The sequence below is a fragment of the Ochotona princeps genome, chromosome 26 (genome assembly GCF_030435755.1).
Source record: "Ochotona princeps isolate mOchPri1 chromosome 26, mOchPri1.hap1, whole genome shotgun sequence".
Classification (NCBI taxonomy): domain Eukaryota; kingdom Metazoa; phylum Chordata; class Mammalia; order Lagomorpha; family Ochotonidae; genus Ochotona; species Ochotona princeps.
In genome coordinates, this window is record NC_080857.1 from 26,000,401 (window position 1) to 26,020,742 (window position 20,342).

General features: G+C 46.4%; 1 protein-coding gene across 4 annotated transcripts; it reads right to left on the minus strand.

Moving 5' to 3' along the window:
• Positions 1-527: 527 nt before the first annotated feature.
• Positions 528-16,291, minus strand: PPP1R36 (protein phosphatase 1 regulatory subunit 36). Of its 4 annotated transcripts, XM_004584609.3 has the most exons (11): positions 16,180-16,291; positions 15,593-15,657; positions 13,242-13,328; positions 12,653-12,744; positions 12,484-12,550; positions 8,643-8,741; positions 6,632-6,766; positions 2,027-2,069; positions 1,565-1,743; positions 1,293-1,466; positions 528-824 (listed from the first exon to the last, which is right to left on the minus strand). In XM_004584609.3, the coding sequence occupies exons 1-11, from the start codon at positions 16,246-16,248 to the stop codon at positions 638-640; spliced, it is 1,197 nt and encodes a 398-aa protein (XP_004584666.2). In that variant the 5' UTR covers positions 16,249-16,291; the 3' UTR covers positions 528-637. The 4 variants fall into 4 exon arrangements, with proteins under 4 accessions (XP_004584666.2, XP_058511520.1, XP_058511521.1 ...); XM_058655537.1 differs by lacking the exon at positions 6,632-6,766; XM_058655538.1 differs by lacking the exons at positions 12,484-12,550; positions 12,653-12,744.
• Between the last annotated feature and the right edge of the window lie 4,051 nt (positions 16,292-20,342).

A 20,342-nucleotide genomic window follows, 5' to 3' on the forward strand; every position in this document is an offset into this window, starting at 1 on the left:
TCCATTTTCTGTGACTTTTTGAAGTTTTCATGTTTACAACAGGCTAATCCTCCGCCATGTAGCACCAGCATCCCATATGGGTGCCACTTCATGTCCCAGTTGCTCAACTTCCCATCCAGCCTTGTGCCAATGGCTGGAGGACGGCCCAAGGCCTGGGACCCCTGTGTCCATGTGGAAGGCCTGGAAGAGCATCCTGGCTCCCGGCTTCAGATCAGCTCAGCTCTGGTCATTGTGGTCATGTGGGGAGAAAGCCAGGGGATGGAAGATCTCTCTCTCTTTCTCTCCAAATCTGCCTTTCAAATAAAAATAAAGAAAAAATTTGCTTGCATTTTAAAATGCACCAAAAAATGCTCTCTCATAAAGCAAAAATCAACTCAAAATAAACAAACCAATGTGTTTCCACTTGTCCACTGGAACACTGCTAACCCTACATCGTTATACAGAAGTCAAAAAAGTAGAGAAGTTATAAATTACCAAAAAATAGCAAAATGAGTTTTCAAGCTTTAAAGCGCATTTAGGAAAGAAGCTTGAGCAATTTGGAGACGTTTAATAAGAGTAATAGTAGCAGATACTCGTCCTGTATCAAGGGACTAAGAACAGCATGCCTCATTTTCCCGTGCGGGGACTTCCTCGCGGGCTATCTGGAGTATGCTGGGTAAGACGCAGACAGGGTCTTCATCACCAGGTCCAGGGTATTCTGGATCCGTACGTTGTTTCTTTCTATCACAGAGGAATGTCGCCCTGATTTCACGCTTTCTTCCAGGTCAATGGGGAGAAGGGTATGGGGATTGAACAAGTATCGCGGCTCCCCCAGGATGCCTACTCTGTGAAAAGAATTCATGGTACCAATGAAGGGGGAAAACCAAAGACTGAGATGCTAAAGCTCACAAACACACACACACACACACACACACACACACACACACAAAGGCACATCTATCTGTGTAAAGCCACTTATCCCATGAACTACCACTGAAAGTTTACATATCTCCCCATGCAACTCTGTTTCTCTCAAAACAGGAAAACCTCAGCCTTACAAAGTCTCTTATTCCTCCCAACTTAAACTACTTGAGTCCAGAACCTTCCAGCAAAGTTTTTCTTGCCTAGATGGTTGTACCTAGGGATGCTCACGAAAGGATACAGTTGGAGAGGGGGGAGGGAGAATGCAGGGATGCAGGGCCTCTCATGCTTTCTCTACTCCAGTGGAGGCGGACGGCCTGAGCTCCAGCGCTCCTAGGACCTCCCAGAAGCCCTGCGAAGGCCCGGCCCGCCTGGCCCCTTGGACCACTTACTTGGGCAAGGGCACAAAGTCCAGGTGCTCCTGAGCTGGGAGCTTCACTCCTGCTTGGTACTTTTTCTCTATGATATTCTGAACTTTCTCTCTGTGAGAGGGCAGCAGGGTAGACAGGACCGGAGAGCGCATGTTAATGGCTTTTTTAATTGCTGGGCGCTTCGCCATCATTCTCCTGCGAGGGGTGGTGGAGAGGAGAGAAAGGTGAGTTTGGGTCAAGTTGTCCTGTTTTCTGCAATTGTGCTTATGCTTGAGGAAGTCAAAAGGTCATACCTAAACTGCACAAAAGTCATACGCTTCCTCTCCCCTCCTGATTCTTCCTCCTCCCGCTTCCGGCGGGGAATGTTGAACATACTGGTACGAAAGAGCCTCCCTACTTCCTCCTCAATCTCGGTCAAGTGCTGCCGCCGGAAGACAACCCAAGCCACATAGGTGCAGAAAGTGTAAAAGCACTGCAAGGGGAAGCAGACAGCAACCACTTTCTCTGGCTAGCTGCACAGCTTGGGCTGCACAGCCCTCATTCCTGCAAAGCCATGAGCAATCCAACAGGACCTCAGCTTTGTGGGGCTGGAGGGGTAAGTGAGAACCAGAGGGAAGTGTTAAGATAGTACATCTAGCGTGTTAGCATGCCTTTGAGGACACACACTCAAATTAAGTGCTTGACAAACGGCCACAGGTTATTGCTATATTTCACCTTCTCCTATCAAAGTGGAAAAGCTCTAGAACACAACCCACCTCAAAGAATTTCCAGTCTTTCTGCGTATCTGAGATTTTCTCCCTGCAACATAGCAAAGCATGACTCTTGGGTGAGGAGAAAGTGGTCTAGTCCCCAGTTTCTTTCCCAGAATTGGACTCTCAAGGGTATCTGGCTACATCAAAGCTCTCAAGGCATGGGCAAGATGTCTCAACACCTCGTTCTTCAACTTCCTCAGTTACCCCAAACTAAACACCCACACAGCTTGATCGCATGTTGTACTCATTATAGAAAGTGGGTACAAATGAGCCAGTGAAGAATTGGATTCCTGCATATGCTGCTGGTGTTGTGGGTGCCGGGGAGGTGAGCCACGGGCAAGTGGCAAAGGGGTAACATGAGGCATTAGGTGTGTTTGGAAGTATGGAATTAAAGAATAAGTCCAAAGTGGAGGAAAAGAAATTTTAAATGATGATTATGGCTGTTTGATATAAAAGAAACAGACATTCAGGGCAGCATTGTGGTACAGGGGCAAGGCTGCCGCTTGGGATGCCTGTATCCCATAGCAGGATGCTAGTCTGAGACCTAGCTGTTCCATCTCTAAACCATCTCCCTGTGAATTCACTGGGAAGTAGCAGGTGATGGTCCAATGGCTTGAGTCCCTGCCAGCCATCGAGGAGACACAGAAGGAGTTTGTGGTTTCTGGCTTTGGCCTGGCTCAGTCCCACCTGTTACAGTCATCTGGAGAATGAACCAGTAAATAGAAGATCTCTCTCTCTCTACCTCTCTCACTCTCCTTAATTCTGTTTTTTCAAATACACACACACACACACTTATACTCACACACTGTTTAAAGAGACATAGAAAATGAAGTAAGTTCTATATTACACAATCAATATACTGAAGGGCAGAAATTTGCCCAAGAGTCCTTGCAACCCAACCCTAAGGCCATTGTACTTGTCTGTGCACACCAAGTGAAAGCGGCCTCCCGTCCCAACACAAGCCATTCCAATTCTCATCCGAGCTTCAGGGAAGTAGCGTGGGAGTTGAAGGAAAGGGCTACTGCACCTGTAGTCACTTGATGACTCACATAGGCCACGGCTAGTCTCAGAGCACGCCAGGGTTTTGCTGCTGTTTTGTGTGGATTTGCCTTCTTTGGAGTAATTGTGACTCCAGGGACTGGGCCTGGACTTGGATTTTTAGAGCCAGCCACAAATCCAACCCATTCAGAAGCTGCAGCCTTCTCACATAGCCTGAAGAGACCCACACTAGCCCGTGGCTTTGAGGGTGAGCCCGATAAGTTGTTTCAGCATTTGCCTCCTTCCCAGCAGACTCACCTCCTCAAGTTCAAGTCTTCAGCAAAAAACTGAAGAAAGAGCCATATTTGAAGGCCAGGTACCACATTCATGCTAGCCCTTCACACTTATTGTGATCCTTAGTCCTCCCCTTTGAGATAGTCTGCATGGCTGTTCCCAAGTTATGGTTAAAGAAGCTAAAGTTGGAACTCGATCATATTTATGGGAATGTCAAAAAGTTCATGGAAAACACAAAATATTTTTTTAAATGTGTGGCTATAAAAAAAATGCATCAAGGTAAGGCTTTGGCCCATCCTCTACCGCTTTGCCAGGCCACAAGTGGGAAACTGAATGGAAAGTGGAGCACTCGGGATATAAACTAGCACCCTTTGGGATCCCAACACGTGCAAGATGAGGATTTAGCTGTTGAGCCATCACACTGGGCCCTCTTTTTGTAAATCTTGAATTCTGGTCTTTTCAACTTGAAGTGATACTTTGACGACAAAATAAGTTAGAGTCAGCACAGTGCATTGTGTGGCACAGTAGGTGAAGCTGCTATCGGAGGTGGTACCAGCATCCCATATGAATACTTGTTCTAGTCCTGGCTGCTCCACTTCCAACTCAGCTTCCTGTTAATGTGCCTGGGAGAATAACAGAGGACGGCCCAAATCCTTGGGCCCCTGCACCCATGTGGGAGACCTGGAGGAAGCTCCTGGCTTCAGATTGGCAGAGCGCCAGCCATTGTGGCCATTTGATGAGTAAACCAACAGAGAAAAGATCCCTGCCTCTCAAATAAACATATAAATATTTACCAAAAAAAAAAAAAAAGATGAAGAAGAAGAAAGAAAAAAGAAAAGGTACATTTGTAGCTGATAGAGTACGAAACTTAAAGCTATGATTTTATCATAACGCTTTTCTTGAAAGTTCTGCCAGAAGGAGAGATAAGACCATTTTTCCTAAATGGAGCCTGTTGTAAACTGAACCTCCACCTACAGTTCTTGGGCTCCTGCAGTAAGGGTCTTCAGAAAATTCATGAAAAAATCCAAAATGTCCTTTGCACCAAAATAAACTCATCTTTTAGTGCCATCGGTCCACAAACTTCTGGAAGTACACTCATATCTCTGGTGCAGCCATCAGCAATCTGTGCACCAGGTACCCAAAGACTCCTCCTCTAGGTCTGCACCGGCTCTGTTCTCTGTATCCCAGCACACGACACCACACATCACAATGCAGGTGCTCAACGCGTGGCAGGCATCAAAAACAGAACACAGACTGCATTGCTCTGTGTTCACAATGGAAAAACTGGGGCTAGCACTGTGCCTTTCAAATAAACAAATACATCTTTTAAAATAAACAGGCAACTCTTTTACACCAAAAATGAGCACAATATCTGAAGTCAGCGTAAGTTAGGTGCATGGAAGATCTCTCTGTCTCTCCTTCTTTCTATAAATCTGCCTTTCAAACAAAAATCAATTTTTATATAAAAAAAGATATCCAAAGTCTAATTGAGCAGCATTAAGATATTTATACACTTTCAAACTCCCAAATTACTAAAGCAATAAAACCCAATGTGAGTAGGTGTGCTTTCTGCTGGTATGCTGTGAAATGTTTGAACCTTTCTGGAGAACCATCTGTCATTATGTATCCAGAGTTATGGAACTGTTTGTGTCTTTGGGGTAAATGTACTCTGGATAGCAGGCCACAAAAAAAGTACCCAAGTGAGCAAAGTAGTTTATATATAAAACAGGGGGGAAAGAAAGTGAAAGCACTTAAAGCTCAATAGAAAGGGGGGAATCTCAACTGAACTTGAACTGTGGTTATGCAACAATGTGGAGGAATCCACCATGGTGGGAGGGTTTGGGAAGGGGTGGGGAGAATCCAAGTACCTATGAAACTGTGTCACATAATACAATGTAATTAATGAATTAAAAAATAAAAAAAAGAAACAGCAAAAAAAAAAAAAAAGCTCAATAGAAAGAACAGTTAAATGCATGGTTGTACGATATGACAGAAGTGACAGCTGCCATTCAAAGTTCTAAGTACGTCCACCAGCTCTCTGAAAAGGTGGGGGGGTGGCGTCCGATTTGTCATGCACTGGGTTCTTCTGCTGAGTGGAAAGAAAACTTCTGTGTGACAAGGATGCATGATGTGTACTTCAGGCTGGGAGAGACTTTGGCTTGGAGGTTGAAGCTTTCTATCCTATGAGCCCAAACTTTGCTGCAAGGAGGCTGTTTCTTACATTTAAAAAAAAACTCAAAAAATTCCATCCTGGTATCCCACCTGGGTCATCTTTTGCTAACAATTTTTTTTTTTAAAAAGATTTATTTATTTTTATTGGAAAGGCAGGTACACAGAGAGGAGGAGAGACAGAGAGGAAGATCTTCTGTCCAATGATTCACTCCCAAACCGGCCACAACAGCTGGAACTTAGCCAATCCGAAGCTAGAAGCCCAGAGCCTATTTTGGGACTCCCACTCAGGTGCAGGGTCCCAAGGCTTTGGGCCATCCTCTACTGCTTTCTCAGACCACAAACAGGGAGCTGGATGGGAAGCAGGGCTGCTAGGATTAGAACCATCGCCCATATAGGATCCTGGTGTGTTCAACGTGAGGACTTCAACAGTTAGGCTATTGCTCCAGGTCCATCTGCTGCTACTTTCTACAGTCACTCTAGCATGGGAGCTGGATGGAAGTGGAGCAGCCAGGATTCAAACTACAGAATCCTTCAACCACTGCAACACCACACTGGGGTCCTTCTTTTTGCATTTTTGATCACAGTAGTGTAGACATTGTCACCCTAAGGCAAAAGTCATCTCCCCACAAAGTCATCCTTATAAGTCCGGCCCAGCAGGTGGTACTCACAACTGTGCTGCTAAAAAATGGGCAAAGGGTAGAGCACCCCGAACCTAGACCCAAGGTCACAGTGGGAGATCACCTGCTCCTATCCAAGGCACCAGGCATCCTTCCAGGTAGAGAGCAAGATTCCGCTGAGGGGTTCAGACACTTCACTTACTATTGCCCAGCTGGGGAGACCCTAGGGTTCCTTCCATAGCCACCTGGCTCTCTCAAAGGAGACATCACAGGTGTTTAGGACCCAGACCCACCTGAGTGTTGGTATTCTAGAAAAATAACGCACTTCCTGCAGAGTACCAAGAATCAAATCAAAGTGGGATATCAAGGATGTGTAGACATACCATGGGGACTTGGAAAACACATGGAGAAATAGAATTCAACACAGGTTCATTTTGGTGCAAAAAAAAGGGGGCTGGGAATCCCAGCATGGTAATCTGCATTCTCCATGACCTTTGCGGAGTCCAGGGGCAGGGGGCAGGGGGCAGGGAGCTGGGCGCAGGCTTACTTCCCACAGGACATGTGGTGCTTATCAGGCATGCCCAGGCCCAGCACGAGCACGCAGTACTTCTGAGCCAGATGTTTCTGTGCTGCCTCCAACTTGCTGACAGCCAGCTCCAACTCTTTTTTCTCCACAAGACCCCTGCAGGGTGGGTCAGGGGAGAAGGGTAGGAGAAGAGAGACAGTCTGGATTAATGTTGGCAGATGTCTGGATGAGTCAGCAAAAGGTCAGCATTGGTACTCCAGAAGAAGTACCAGTGAAACTACAAGACTTCAGGTCCCAGCTTACTGTCTTGGGCTGTGGTGCAGGAAAATCCTCCCAGCCCCTTGCTGCTTCATCATTGGACCTGTGCATCTCATAAGGTGAACTGCCACTGTCCCATATATTCTTTATGCTCTATGGTCTTCATTTTACATTTTAAATATGTTAATGAACTCATTCATTAGAGATGGGGAGACAGAGACAAACTCACCTACAGGTTCACTCCCTAACTGCTCACAATGGGAGATGCTGGGTTGATGCTGAGAGCTAGGAACTCAACCCAGGTCACCCACAAGGGTGGGAGGACCCAGCCATTGTTAGAACCTATTAGGCCCTTGAGGCCTGCTAGAACCCCCAGACCTCATGAAACAGGAAACAGTTACACCACCTAAGGGCTAGCAGGGAGCTTAGACAGACAGTGCCAAATGCCAAGACAGTGCCAACTCCACCAGGCTGCCCTTCTGCACACACACCCTCCCTCCCTGCTCTCCACCCACAATCCCTCCCTCAAGAAACCACTTAAAAGGGGGTTCCAACCTGCTGCTCAGATGACCAGCCTGGCTTCATACCCTTCGCTCCATCTGGGCAGGCTCAATCCCCAATCTCTTTACTCCCACCATTCTGATTCTGTCCCCCTAAACCAAAACCTTTCTACTTTAGCCCCCTCTTTGCCTTCTTCAACACCCCCAAATCCTAAAACCTGACAATCACTTGAACCATCACTGCCACCTGCCAGTGTCTGCATTAGCAGGAAGCTAAGCTCAGGAACTGGAGCTGGGTCAAGCCAAGTACAACCGCGTGGCATGCAGGTGCACTTACCCCTAGTCTAATAGGTTACTACTAGCCCATCCGTGAGTCCTCAGTGCTACAGATGGGAAATTCTAATTCACATAGAACAGCTCGACTAACAAATGGCTGATCGGCTGCACGTTTTCCCACTTGGTCGCTGGTGTTCCTGCAAAGCTCAGACTTGGGGCTGGGAGTGGGAACGCAGCCCTACTTCTCGGCTCTGTCTTCAACTGTGCTAGTGGATGAGGCAGGTGCGGTTCTAAAAATGTAGCTTTGGGCCATCCTTTACTGCTTTCCCAGGCCACAAGCAGGGAACTGGATGGGAAGTGGAGCAGCCAGAATACAAACCAATACCCATATGGGATCCCAGCATGTGCAAGGCAAGGACAGTAACTACCAGGCTACTGTGTTGGACCCTTTTTAATATTATTTTAGAATATGGTTACTTGAGAATTCTAAACGATGCAGATGGTTTTGATTATATGTGACTATTGGGAAAGTCTTTATTAACTGGATTATTTTTGCTAAAAAAATAGCCATATAAATGATTCAGTGGATTTTAAAAATTAGCAGACTCCTCGCATATAAAAAGTCTAGGTATAGTTGGCCCTGCTCTTAGTAACACAATACCACGAACGGGGTCAGCTAAAGAGAAAAGAGATTTACCTGGTTCATATTCTGGTGGCGGGGTTGGGGATGCGGGGCAGGGCGAGCCACCCTGGGAGGACACAAAATATGTCCACGTGCCTCTGCTGCTCTCATCCCTTCCTCTGAAGCCACCAGCAGTTACTCAGGGGTGGTGCACCCCAAGGACCCAATCCAGTTCTGATGCCCTGCCCAAGGACACCTTGGTGAAGCCTTCCCATGAGGATGCCTGGACGCTCAACCTGGCACATGCTGCCACTCCATCCAGGACAAGAGTTCGTTTTAACTCTGGCGGTGAGGCACATCACACAATCGTACTTACACCATATAGCTTTTGGGCTTCCTTTCCAGTGAGTTTTTTTCCAAGAAATAAGCTAAGTAGTACAGTAATGCCATGAGGAAACTGTCAAGACTCTTACTCCTACGGGGAGAAGTGAAAGAGAAACAAAGAGAAATAAATTCTAAAGTACTCCAAATATAAGGCTTCTCATTAAAAAAACACAAAATGACTACAGGGTTGAAGAATAACTAGAAATGCTTCATTACACCAATCACACAATTAATTTATCATTTAAAAGTCCTACTAATTATATTCTTGACAATGTAAGAAATCTGATTCTTGTAAATAAAATTTTCGGGGAGATCAGACACTAAATTTGCATAGTTGTGGTTTATTACCTGATTTTCATTTTAGAAAGGTTTTATTATACAACACATTCTCATTATTTAAAAATAAAAGTTTTTGGGAGCAGGTACGTGGTACAGTTGTTCGGTTAGGGTGCCTGGGTTCCAGTCCTGGACTCATTCTCAATTCCAGCTTCCTGCTGATAGAAATTCCGGGAGGCACAGATGATAACTCGAGCTGCTGGGTCCCTGCCATCCAGCTGGAAGATGTCTACTGAGTTCCAAGCTCCCAGCTTTGGCCTGGCCCCAGCCCCGGCTGTCACGGGCATCTGAGGATGGGGAATCTCTGTGTCTGTCCCTAAATCCATCAAGTGCATGTACTCTCCTCCCCTCTCTGTCACCAACCCACTTCCCTAATGGTAGTTATGTTTGAGAGCCTGGCATGTGGGCCCCTAAGATTCCCAAAGATGACAACCACATGTAACATTCTCCTCCAGCAACATATATGCTTGCACATGAAGATCCCTTCACATCTTTTGCAACAAGTGGGATAAGGTTGCAAACACAAGTCTTTGCAACTTGTTCTTATCACTTATCTGTGGAACGTAGACCCCCAATGACACTATATACAAATTTCCCGGGCCCGGCGGCGTGGCCTAGTGGCTAAAGTCCTCGCCTTGAATGCCCAGGAACCCATATGGGTGCCAGTTCTAATCCCGGCAGCTCCACTTCCCATCCAGCTCCCTGCTTGTGGCCTGGGAAAGCAGTCGATGACGGCCCAGAGCACTGGGACCCTGCACCTGCGTGGGAGACCCGGAAGAGGTTCCTGGTTCCCGGCTTCAGATCGGCGCAGCAACGACCGTTGCTGTCACTTGGGAAGTGAATCTATGGATGGAAGATCTTCCTCTCTGTCTCTCCTCCTCTCTGTACATCTGACTTTCTAATAAAAATAAATAAATCTTTAAAAAGAAAACTTCCCTCATTTTATCAATAGCTGTACAGAGCATTCCATGGTTCATTGGTAGTTTAATTGGGCTTCTATTGGTGAGTATTTAGGCATTTTTAAAATATTAGAGATGGAAGTGAAATCATTAGAACACAGTGTATTACATATTAAATTGTCATGGCTTCCTCTCCAAAGAATATGCTGATATACAGTACTATCTCAACTAACTTGTACCAGAAGTCACTGTTTATAGGACTAGCACTGTGGCATAGCACAGAAGCTGCTGCCTGCAATGACAGTATCCCATGAGTGCCAGTTTAAGTGGTTCCAGTCCAGGACGTTCCATTTCTGATCCAGCTCCCTGCTAATGCAGCTGGCAAAGCAGCAGAAGACGGCCCGAGTGCTTGGCTCCCCGCACCCATGTATGAGATCTGGAAGAAGCTCCGGGTTCAGGTGCAGCCTGGCTCAGCGCCTGCTGTGGTGGCCATTTGGTGAGTGAACCAGCAAGATATCTTTAACTCTGCCTTTCAAATAAATAATTTTCTTAAAAAGAGAGAGGAGAACTCATTGATTTCTTTCTAAATTTTCTTGCTTGAATTTCATTCTATTCTTTCTATCCCCAAATGGAAATTCTTACTCTGGCATGTTCTCTTAAAAAAAACTATTATTTATTTGAAAGGCAAAATTAGAAAGGGAGAGAGAGGGAGAGAATCTTGCTGGTTTACTCACCAAATGACCACAGCAGCCAGGGCTGGGACAGGCAGGAGCCAAGCGACTGGAATTTCTTTCAGATCTCCCATGTGGGTGCAGGGGTCCACGCACCTGGGCCATCTTTATTATTTTCCCAGGCATAATAGCAGGGAACTGGGTTGGAAGTAGAACAGCCAGGACTTGAACTGGCATTCATATGAGGTGCTGGCATTGCAGGTGGGGGCTCAGCCTGAATGGCACAATGCCAGTCCCCCTGGTAGGCTTTCTTCAACTGCAGCCATGGAACAGGATGTCTCCAGTCGAGTTTCTCCAGAAACAGACCTCAAACAGAGACAGGAGAGTAAGAGGGTCACTTGGGAAATTATTTAAGTTAACATCAGCATGTGTATGTATGTGCCTGTGTGTATGTATTTGTGTGCCTGGTGTGTATGTGTGTGTGGGGGGGTACAGGGTATATGTGTATGCATGATGTGTGTATAGTCTGTGTATGTATGTATGGTATGTTTATGGTGTGTGTATGTATGTATGTGGGGGTACAGGGTTTATGTGTATGTATGATGTGTGTATGGTCTGTGCTTACATGTACAGGATGGTGTGTGTATGATATGCATATGTATATATGTGTGTATGTGTGTATGTGTGTGTATGGTTTGTCTGTGTGTATGGGGAGTGTGTACAGTGTGTGTAATGGTGTATGTGTAAGGGGTGTGTGTGTGCAGTGAGTGTGTGTGTGTGTGTGTGTGTGTGTGTGTGTGGATGGTGAGGGGTTAACAGGTCCTCAGTACAGAGTTCAGTCCTACAGGGACTCCGGGACCCAGGGTACAACTTGCAGGTATTCCACCAGGCAGAATCGGGAGTTTTACCTGCTAGCTCTCTCCCCAGCACTGATTGGGGGGCCGCACAGTCCATATTCCTAGGATGTCCTGTGGTCAGGCTGTGTCCTGTGGTTGAGGCAGGCCTTCTGGTAGCCATGGGTGCTTGCCACTGAGCAACCCTTGCAGTGAATGAGGAAGGGTTTTGGCAGGGAAGCTGACAGGGTCCGTCCCTAACCCTCACTGAGCACTCCCAGTGCAGCGAAACCGGAGACACTATCAGGAACTATCGCACTTCCAATTTTGTAGCTGAGGACCAGGAGGCTTAGAAAGGTCAAGAGGGGTGGACGCTGGGCTCAGCAGGGAAGATGTGGCTTGGGGCACTCACCTGCCACACTGAAGGCCCTGGGTTCAATTTCCTTCTCAACTTGCAACCCAGCTGCCTGCCAATGTGCACCCTGGTTCAAGTACTGGGGTCCTGCCACCCATGTCAGAGACTCAGTTTGAATTATAGTCCCCTGGCTTCGGTTTGGCAAAATTCTGGCTGTTGCAGGCATTTGGGGAGTGAACAAGTAGATGGAAGACCTTCTCTCAAATAAGATAAGTTCAAAAAGTTTTTAAAGTTAGGAAACTTGCCCAGAATCACCTATTCCTTATCAGGGTTCCCAAATCTAACTGGTGGAGAAAACAAATCTTCAAGCCATTGGTAGATCTTCTTAACTGTTCTACAAATATAAAGTATCTTTCGAAAGTTCAAGGAAAATTAATATAAAAAATATGCACAAGCTTAAGAAACACCAACGTGTGTCCTTTCACTTCATTTTTCCAGGCCCTTGCCCAGGTGCCCTCAATGACGCAGCCTGCATGGGGCCCCAGCTTTCCTCAAGCTTCCTGGCTTCCTCTCCCAGACTCCTTGGTGTCAGTCTCTGAGACTAATTCCCACAAGGATGGCTCGCACAGAGCCAGCCTCTGGCTCTTTCTCCAGAAATCAGATGTTTCATCGCTTAGTTGATGGAATTACTACGAAACACAGGGTAAACGTTCTCAAGCATCTTGCGAGCCTGGCGTACCTCACAAACGTTGTAAAAGAACAAATCCGCTGCATCTCAGAATCCTGCAGCAGCAGCAACACGACAACTGAAGGGAGAGAAGGCAGGCCGTTGTAAGGCACAGCAAGGAGCTGTGCCTGGGAGAGTCACAGCACACAACTTATGGGAGGGACAGGAGGCAGTTACTCACATTTCACATCGTCCAGCGTCACGCTGCCCAGCAGACCTCGCTTCTCCAGGGATTTGGCTGTGTCTCTTGAAGCAAGCCTTTTATCTGTCAATCTGTTTTGGAACATAACACTTCCCAATGGAGCTTCCAAAGGGTTTTCACTTACTCCACCCTGAGATGCACAAAGCAATGAGAGCCCGGGTGTCCTGTGTGGGTTTTGTTTAATGTGAAATCATCTCCAAATGATTTGACTTACACACTACATTTCCTATGTCGGGAGCAAGAGGAATGCCCCCTGCCAGCTGCAAAACTACAGATGTTCCATCCAAAATAGATCATTTTCATCATCTATTACTGAAGCAGTTACTATTTGGGACTTTAAAAAATATATAAAATGCTAAATACGAATCAATAGCCAAGTTATCCTAGGAACACATTTTAAAGGGACTAATGGAACTCCCACTCTCACAGTTCTGAAACACTACATGGGCTGTCCTTGATGGACTTTTGCATTTCGACCTTGGAGAATGGAAAGAGTTTGTAGAGGCTTATGCCATCCCACTGAGAGGTGCTGGCTGCAGCCCAGGTGCTGGCTCAGCAGCCGGACTACCTTTCTGCGGCTGCGCCATCCATTTCGGGAAAGTGGACTGCCTTGCCTTTCCTTCCTTTTTCCTTGAATTCCATGGTAGGCAGAAAACTGCAAAGGAAACGAGACGATCAAGAACCTAACCTAGAAACAAGCCACACTATGATCACAGCGTATGTTATCTTAGGACTAGCATACAACCGCACTTCAAAAAGTTCTCAGAACCATGACATTAAAAGTTTACTTTGGTGCAACAGATGTTTTCAAGTCCTTTGGTGCATGCCAAATGCTTTAGACAATCTTTTATAATCCATAGCAAACCCATAAAGAAAATATTATCATTACACCATTTTTATTCTTTTACATGTGAGCCAAAGGAAGAGATTCAAGAATCTGGCCAAAATCCCACAGCAGCTGGCAAAGCCAGGACGGGTGCCCAGTTTCCCTGGCTGCGGAACCAAGTTTCCCTGGTGCCCAAGTTTCCCTGGCTGGGTCACCAAGCAATGCTGCTCCCCTCCCCTCAGCAGTGCTCACAGCTGTGGCTTCTAACAGGCCTTATTACCATTGCCAAGGCCCTTGGCTTAACTCAGGGCTTCCTGATAAATTGTACCAACTCAATCAAGCAGTAAAGGGTCTCACTATTAGACCACAGAGCTCCCAGTCCCACTGGGTGTCAGCAGCAGCTGTGACATCACACACCGAGTCTGGTTTCGGCCCAGCACAGGCTCTCAGGTGCACCTACAAACACTGACCAGAAAATGGAAACGTGGTTCAGAGACGAGCAGGGTGTGGCATCCTGCCGTACAGAGAGCGTTCTCTGTAGAAACCATGATATCTGCCAGACACACAGGTTTGGACTCCCGTGGTGGATTACACCTTTCATTTTTCTTCCTGTAACAATGGCACGTGGTAACACACACCCAGAGGCTCACCCTCCTTAACTTCATTCATTTTCTACATGCGTCAATCATGTAGATCCTTATGATCTCCCTGTCAAATACCATGAAGAAATCAGAAAGATGCCTCCCCACAGGGATTAGTGTTGGTTAAGAAATTTCTTCTTGGGCCTTGCCTTGCCAGGATTCCACGTGGGCACTGGTTTGTGTCCCAGCTGCTCCACTTTCATCCATGTGGGAGACCTGGAAGAAGCTCCTGGCTTCAGATCAGCTCAGCTCCAGCCGATGAGGCCATTTGGAGAGTGAATCAGCAGATGGGAGGCCTATCTCTCTGTCTCCATTTCTTCTTCTATTTGTAACTCTTAACAAAAATAAAAATAGGGCCTGGCGCAGTGGCCTGGCAGCTAAAGTCCTCGCCTTGCACACACCAAGATCCCATATGGGCCGGCTTTCTGGTTCTAATTCCCGCAGCTCCACTTCCCATCCAGGAGCCAGGAGCTTCTTCCGGGTCTCTCATTCGGGTGCAGGGTCCCAAGGCTTTGGGCCATCCTCTACTGCTTTCCCAGGCCAAAAGCAGGAAGCTGGATGGGAAGTGGAGCTGCCGGGATTAGAACTGGCGCCCATATAGGATCCTGGCGTGTCCAAGGTGAGGACTTTAACCACAACGCTATCACGCAGGGCCAAAACAAACAAACAAACAAACAAACAAACAAACCAAAAACCCCAGTGTTTTCTTAATGGAGATTAAAATTTGATTGTCTGGCTTTTTTTTTTTTTTAATAAGGCAGAGTGCCCATCCACGTGTTCACTGCCCACAACACCTCTGGCTGGGCCAGACCAAAGCCAGGAACCAGAAACTCAACCCAAGTCTCTCCTCCCAAGGCTGTCAGGGACACATGCACTTGACCCTGCGGAGCTGGGAAGAGACCCAGGTGCTGACTAGGAGATTCTGGCATTCCAAGCAGCATCTTAACTGCTATGCCAAAGGCCCAATCAGGACAATTTTCCATTTAGTCACTTAAACTTGTAAAATATACCACCTGTTGCAGAAGATGCAATATGATCCCATTCAGATGAAACTGTTTCTTCTACAACTCAAGCAAAGTAACTTTATATAGCAGTTGAGAATACATGCTTTCATCCCAACAGATCTAGGCTTAAATGGTTTTAGCTGTCCCTGTGGCACTAGGCCGTGTTCAGGGAATCGTCCAGAAATTACTTCACCCTTTGAAAATCGTCTTCCTCGTCTGTAAAGTGGATTTGCATCCCGATGCTTCAAAGGATCAATGAACTGAGGAACCCACATCTGGTACATGGATAGCAGCTGCTAATGTTGACAGAAAAAGCTGTCTGAGAGACCAAAATGGTCACCTGAAGAAAATGGGATTTTACCAGACATCTGATTCTTTCTACATTTTTTTAAACCCCAAACACATGTAATTTTTATAAAAATTCTAATTCAGTGTTGTGAAATGTTACCTTCTGAATTCAAGAGTTCTGGTTTCATCTTTCCAGTACCACATCCCTAATCGCAATCCCAAATGCTGTAAGAGGAAATAATTTCAGCATAAATAATTAAAAGTTCAGGTTTTTTTTTTCAACTTGAAGCCAGGGTTTTATACCTTTTGACTGCTCTTAAATGTGGTTTCAGTAAAAACAGAGGGAGGAAGAAAATGCACCTAGTTCGAAGCCCTTCCTCGCTGTTCCCCTCGGCAGCCCGGTGGCGGAGCTGGACATGCAGGAGGACCGAACCCGAAGGGCCGCGGGAAGGGTTCAGCCGGGCCGCCCGGGCTCTCCCGGGGCCGCGCCCGAGGGGCTGTTACCGTTGCAACCACCCCCCTGGGCGAAGCGAGGAGTTTCCTAAACCCTCGGGAGGTCCAGCGGGAGGTCCACCGGGGGAGCCAGAATGCAGGTCCGCCCCTGTGTCCGACGCAGTCTGGGCTTTGGAGGTGACTGCCATCCGGGCCCAGGCGGGGGCCACCTCTGGAGACGCGGTCCCGGCTGGGCCCTCGTGTCCGCCTCCCCGCCGGCCACCGAGCGTGGGGCGACCCCGAGGCTGCGCTTACGTCCAGCAGCGGAGAGGCCTGCCCGTCCAGCCGCTTCCGCCTCGGATAAAGCTCCGGCACCGAGTACATGACTTCGCCGTGGGGCGCCTCCCAGCGTCGCCGAGGCTACTGTACTGTGCGCCTGTCGGGCGCGGGGTGCGGGGGGCGCGGGGTGCGGGAGGGGCGGGAGGCGCGGGGGGCGCGGGGTGCGGGGGGCGCGGGGGGCGCGGGGTGCACCCCAGCCATCTCTGCGACCCGCTTCGTGGCGTGCTTCCCGGCATTCCGCCCATGGGGGAAACCGCTTGTCGCGTCTGGTTGAAATCGCTGGATTCGGCCCTATGGGTGTTAGCTATTTTTGCCACAAACCAGTAAACCCCAGACACCTGTGTCAACCACACAAGAGGTCCTTTATTCTGGCGGGGGGAGGCAGCCGCGGGAAAAGGGGAAAGTGGGCGTTGAGAGAGGCACGGAGAACAAAATGGAGTACAGAGAAGAGCAGAGGTATCCTTATAGCCCTCGAGTTGGGGAGAGGGAGTGTGGGGTCAGGGACTGGCAGAGGCAGCTGTGGGTGGACACCAGGGATAAATGCCTCAGGGGATTGGTGGAGGCGTCAGGTATGGGGGTCACAAAGTACGGGGACTGGCAGAGGGCACGGCTTGAACCTAACGGTCACAGAGCTTACTTAGGCAAGTGGGCCGTAAGAGGCCGAGATCTAGATGATTTACAGTAGTGCTGGGAAGCAGGTGTTCTAGGTAGTGTTGGGTCCACGACAGTGGGCCCATCTTCGGGATGGCTGTTTGAGTCACCCCTTACAATGGAGAAGCCCCCCACACCCACGTTGGACCCACAATTGGATGGGTAGCACTGTGAAGTTCACATCCGCCTTGGGCCTAGGTTGATGTGGGGGTGGGGGCTCAGTGGTGAAGTAGTGTAGTCTGGTGGACAAACTTTCCAGCCTCCCTGCCTCACACCCTTGCCTGTGGCACCCGGACGCCTGGGCAGGCTCTGCGTGTGCACCTTCCCCAGTCAGGGCTTGGGAGATGTGGTGAAGATCAGGGTGAAGTGCCAGCCTTAGCTCACTGTGCCCCTCCACCCTGATCCCCAAATACGCCTTGATTCTGCAATCGACCACTTAGGGCAACTTGGTTCTGTGTCAGTTTTGTTGAAATATCACAGACTTGCAAACTTGGGACTGAATAGGTTAAAAACTCAGAAATCAGTGTTACTCAAAGACTTGCTGTCACTGGGAAGTACATTTCCATTTTTTCAGATCACTTGTCTTCTAGTTTTTTGCAACTGATTTGATATCCAAATTATAATCTTTCTTTCCAATACAGATGTAAATAATGCTAGATAAACAGCTAGTACCGAGTATATTCTGCCTTGTACCCTCCCAGCTTCATTGGTTTAAAAGTCTCTCAGTGAACATACTATGATGTATTCCTACAAACTTTCAAATGATGACGGTACATCCCACTGCCTCCCTTACCTCCACCATCCCAGACTCCTTAATTGGAAACACACAATCTCTAGGTTAGTGTGGTGTAAAATTGTCATCTAGATTATGTTCTACTCAGACAAGTTCGCCCAGGTGGGCTCCTGTGGGGAAGCCCTCGTATGCCAGGGCAGGGCTGGCTTCAGGCTGGGAACAAGGCTTGCTTATCGCAGGATGACTGACTCACCTGAGGAGCCAGGCCAGACGCCAAGCCACATCTCTTTCACGTGTGGTTTGGGCAGGATGGTGTGACATAGGAGGGGAAGCTCCGGGCAAGACTGAGCTGAGTCTCAGTGGGACCTGGCCACCTCGCCACTGTTAACAGGAACACCACGTCAGTGGTCAGTCACCTCCTTCAATTCATCCCCGAAATAAGGGCTAATAAAAAACAACAACAAAAAACTAAGATCCTCATGGTATAAGCTCCAGCCACCTAATGTACAAAACCAAGGTAGAGTTACTGAGAACCCTGGACAGTATCTACTAAAAAGTTAACACAACAAATTTACATAAAATGTTACTTCACATGTGCTAGAGGAATATTATATTTAAAGTAAAGGAACTATGTTATATTTAATCACCTTACTCCAACAACAGGGAATCAAATGTTTTTAATGGCTCAAAATCACTACTTACTCTGCAAGGTGATCCACTCATTTCCTGGGCCAAAAATTTTCACCAATTAGGTTTTTTAAATGACATTTAAAAAAAATCTCACAACCTGCAGTGAATTACGATTTTTCCTTTTCAAAACAAAAAAGCAATTCATGTCATACAGTAAGGTAACATGATACTGCCTTTTAAATACTGAGGAATCCTAAGTATTCCGACGAGGGAAAATTTTCTTGCCTAATTTAGAGAAACTCCTCAAGATCATACAGTTAAGAACACAAAGAACTAAGTTGCTGGTTTCAGATTTCAAGCCCAAGACTTTTAGCTAAAAATCATGTATGCTTTAAAGTATTAAAAAAAAATCATAATGGGCAGATTTTCATAGTGTTGTAATTCCACCTCACAAAAGTGAATTTTTTTTCAGAACAGAAAATCGCAGTTTTAGATTCTGAACCAGTTAACTCTAGGTTGCTTACTTTGCTAACCTTCAACTCACAACCCACCTAATCCCCCAGAGCAGAGGAAATGGTCTGTGAGTTGGTTTGTTCTAAGGGAGCATTTCAACATTAATTATCACTCCAAGTTTCAGAAATGCATCTGCCCTGACATATTTCCCACTCCGAGAGTGTCTCACGAATAAACACAGGGATCTTTTCCTTAAGATCTGTCATTTATCTTTGCTGAATGAAATTATGTATCTCCTTTCTCATCCTAAGCAATTTACATATCCCCATGTATACATTAAGTACATGGAAGTGATTGAATAATCTTGCTTCTTAGTCCCAGCATGTGTATCATTTTAGCAGCTGTCTCCTAGAGGTTTTAAAAAACTTCATGGAAAATGTTCATTATGAAAAGGAATTTTTTGAACCAACATGAGATGTTATAATTCCATTTTCCCACTAGCTTTTTGAAGGGTCACATATGGATTTTTTTTTTCTTAAGCTTTAAATAACAGTGTTGAAGAGCAAGAATGACATGCCTCATAATACAGCTTTTCTATAAATTGCATTCCTACATGTATAGTAGGGATGTCTTACAGGCCTACTATTGAGGCTTCATAAAATGAGATCTGGTTTTATCCAGATAGCAAGGTTGTATTTCTATATTATACCTGAGGTAAACTAGTTCTTAGGGCTCCCTGACACACTGATGATATATTAAATATCCTATCATGAAAGTGAAATTTAAACATGTATACAGCATAACATCTCCTAATATACAGGTTTTAATGTATTTCTATTACATATGTATGTAAAATGTACCTGTTTTGAAATTTCGCACATCTCAAATACGGTGAACAATTTTATCCCATCTTATCATGACAGATGTCAGATGTATTACCTCCAAATAGGGACAACTGTTGATGAGCTATTCTGGTGTTTGGGAAATGTGCTTTTTCTATTACTTGGCATTCCAAACCCATTGCCTTTGGTTTAGTCATAAAGACTACACCCTAGCATAGTCTCACTACTTTCAAGTTCAAACGATGCTAATTATTCCCTAGGATGTAATTCAGCCTGTCCTGCCATCAAGGACTTTTTCCACTGTTATTTGACTAGGGCTAATCTAACATCTAGTAAGAGGTTCACAGGAGTGATCAGGTTGCTAGTTTCAACTGACTCCTGGAAACACAGAATGACTAGTTAGGTGGGCTTATCTTAGTAATATATTCAAGTGTAGGTCATACCTTTGAGAAGATATAAAGAAATTCAAGAAGGCCAGTTTTACAGATTACTTTTCAAAACAACTGAAAATGAAGGTGTAATGCATTGAGGTTGATGTGATGCCATCTATTGTGAGTGAAAACACTGCAGTGCTGCGAAGTACTTTCCAGTGACACTAGCACTGGCAATATCCTTTTAAAAAGTTGATTTTGAAGCAACTTCTCAATCGTCTATTTGCCTTTCTTCTCCAGCCAAGTGAGGCTTAAGGAAAGATTATGTCCGTAAGACTCAAGTCTGATGTGACAGAATCACTACCAAGTCCAGTATGGTCAGGCTATGTTGTTCCCTGGTTTCTGAGTTATTACTGATAATCTCTGTGTGACACAGAAGCATCCATCACTGAACTTAAA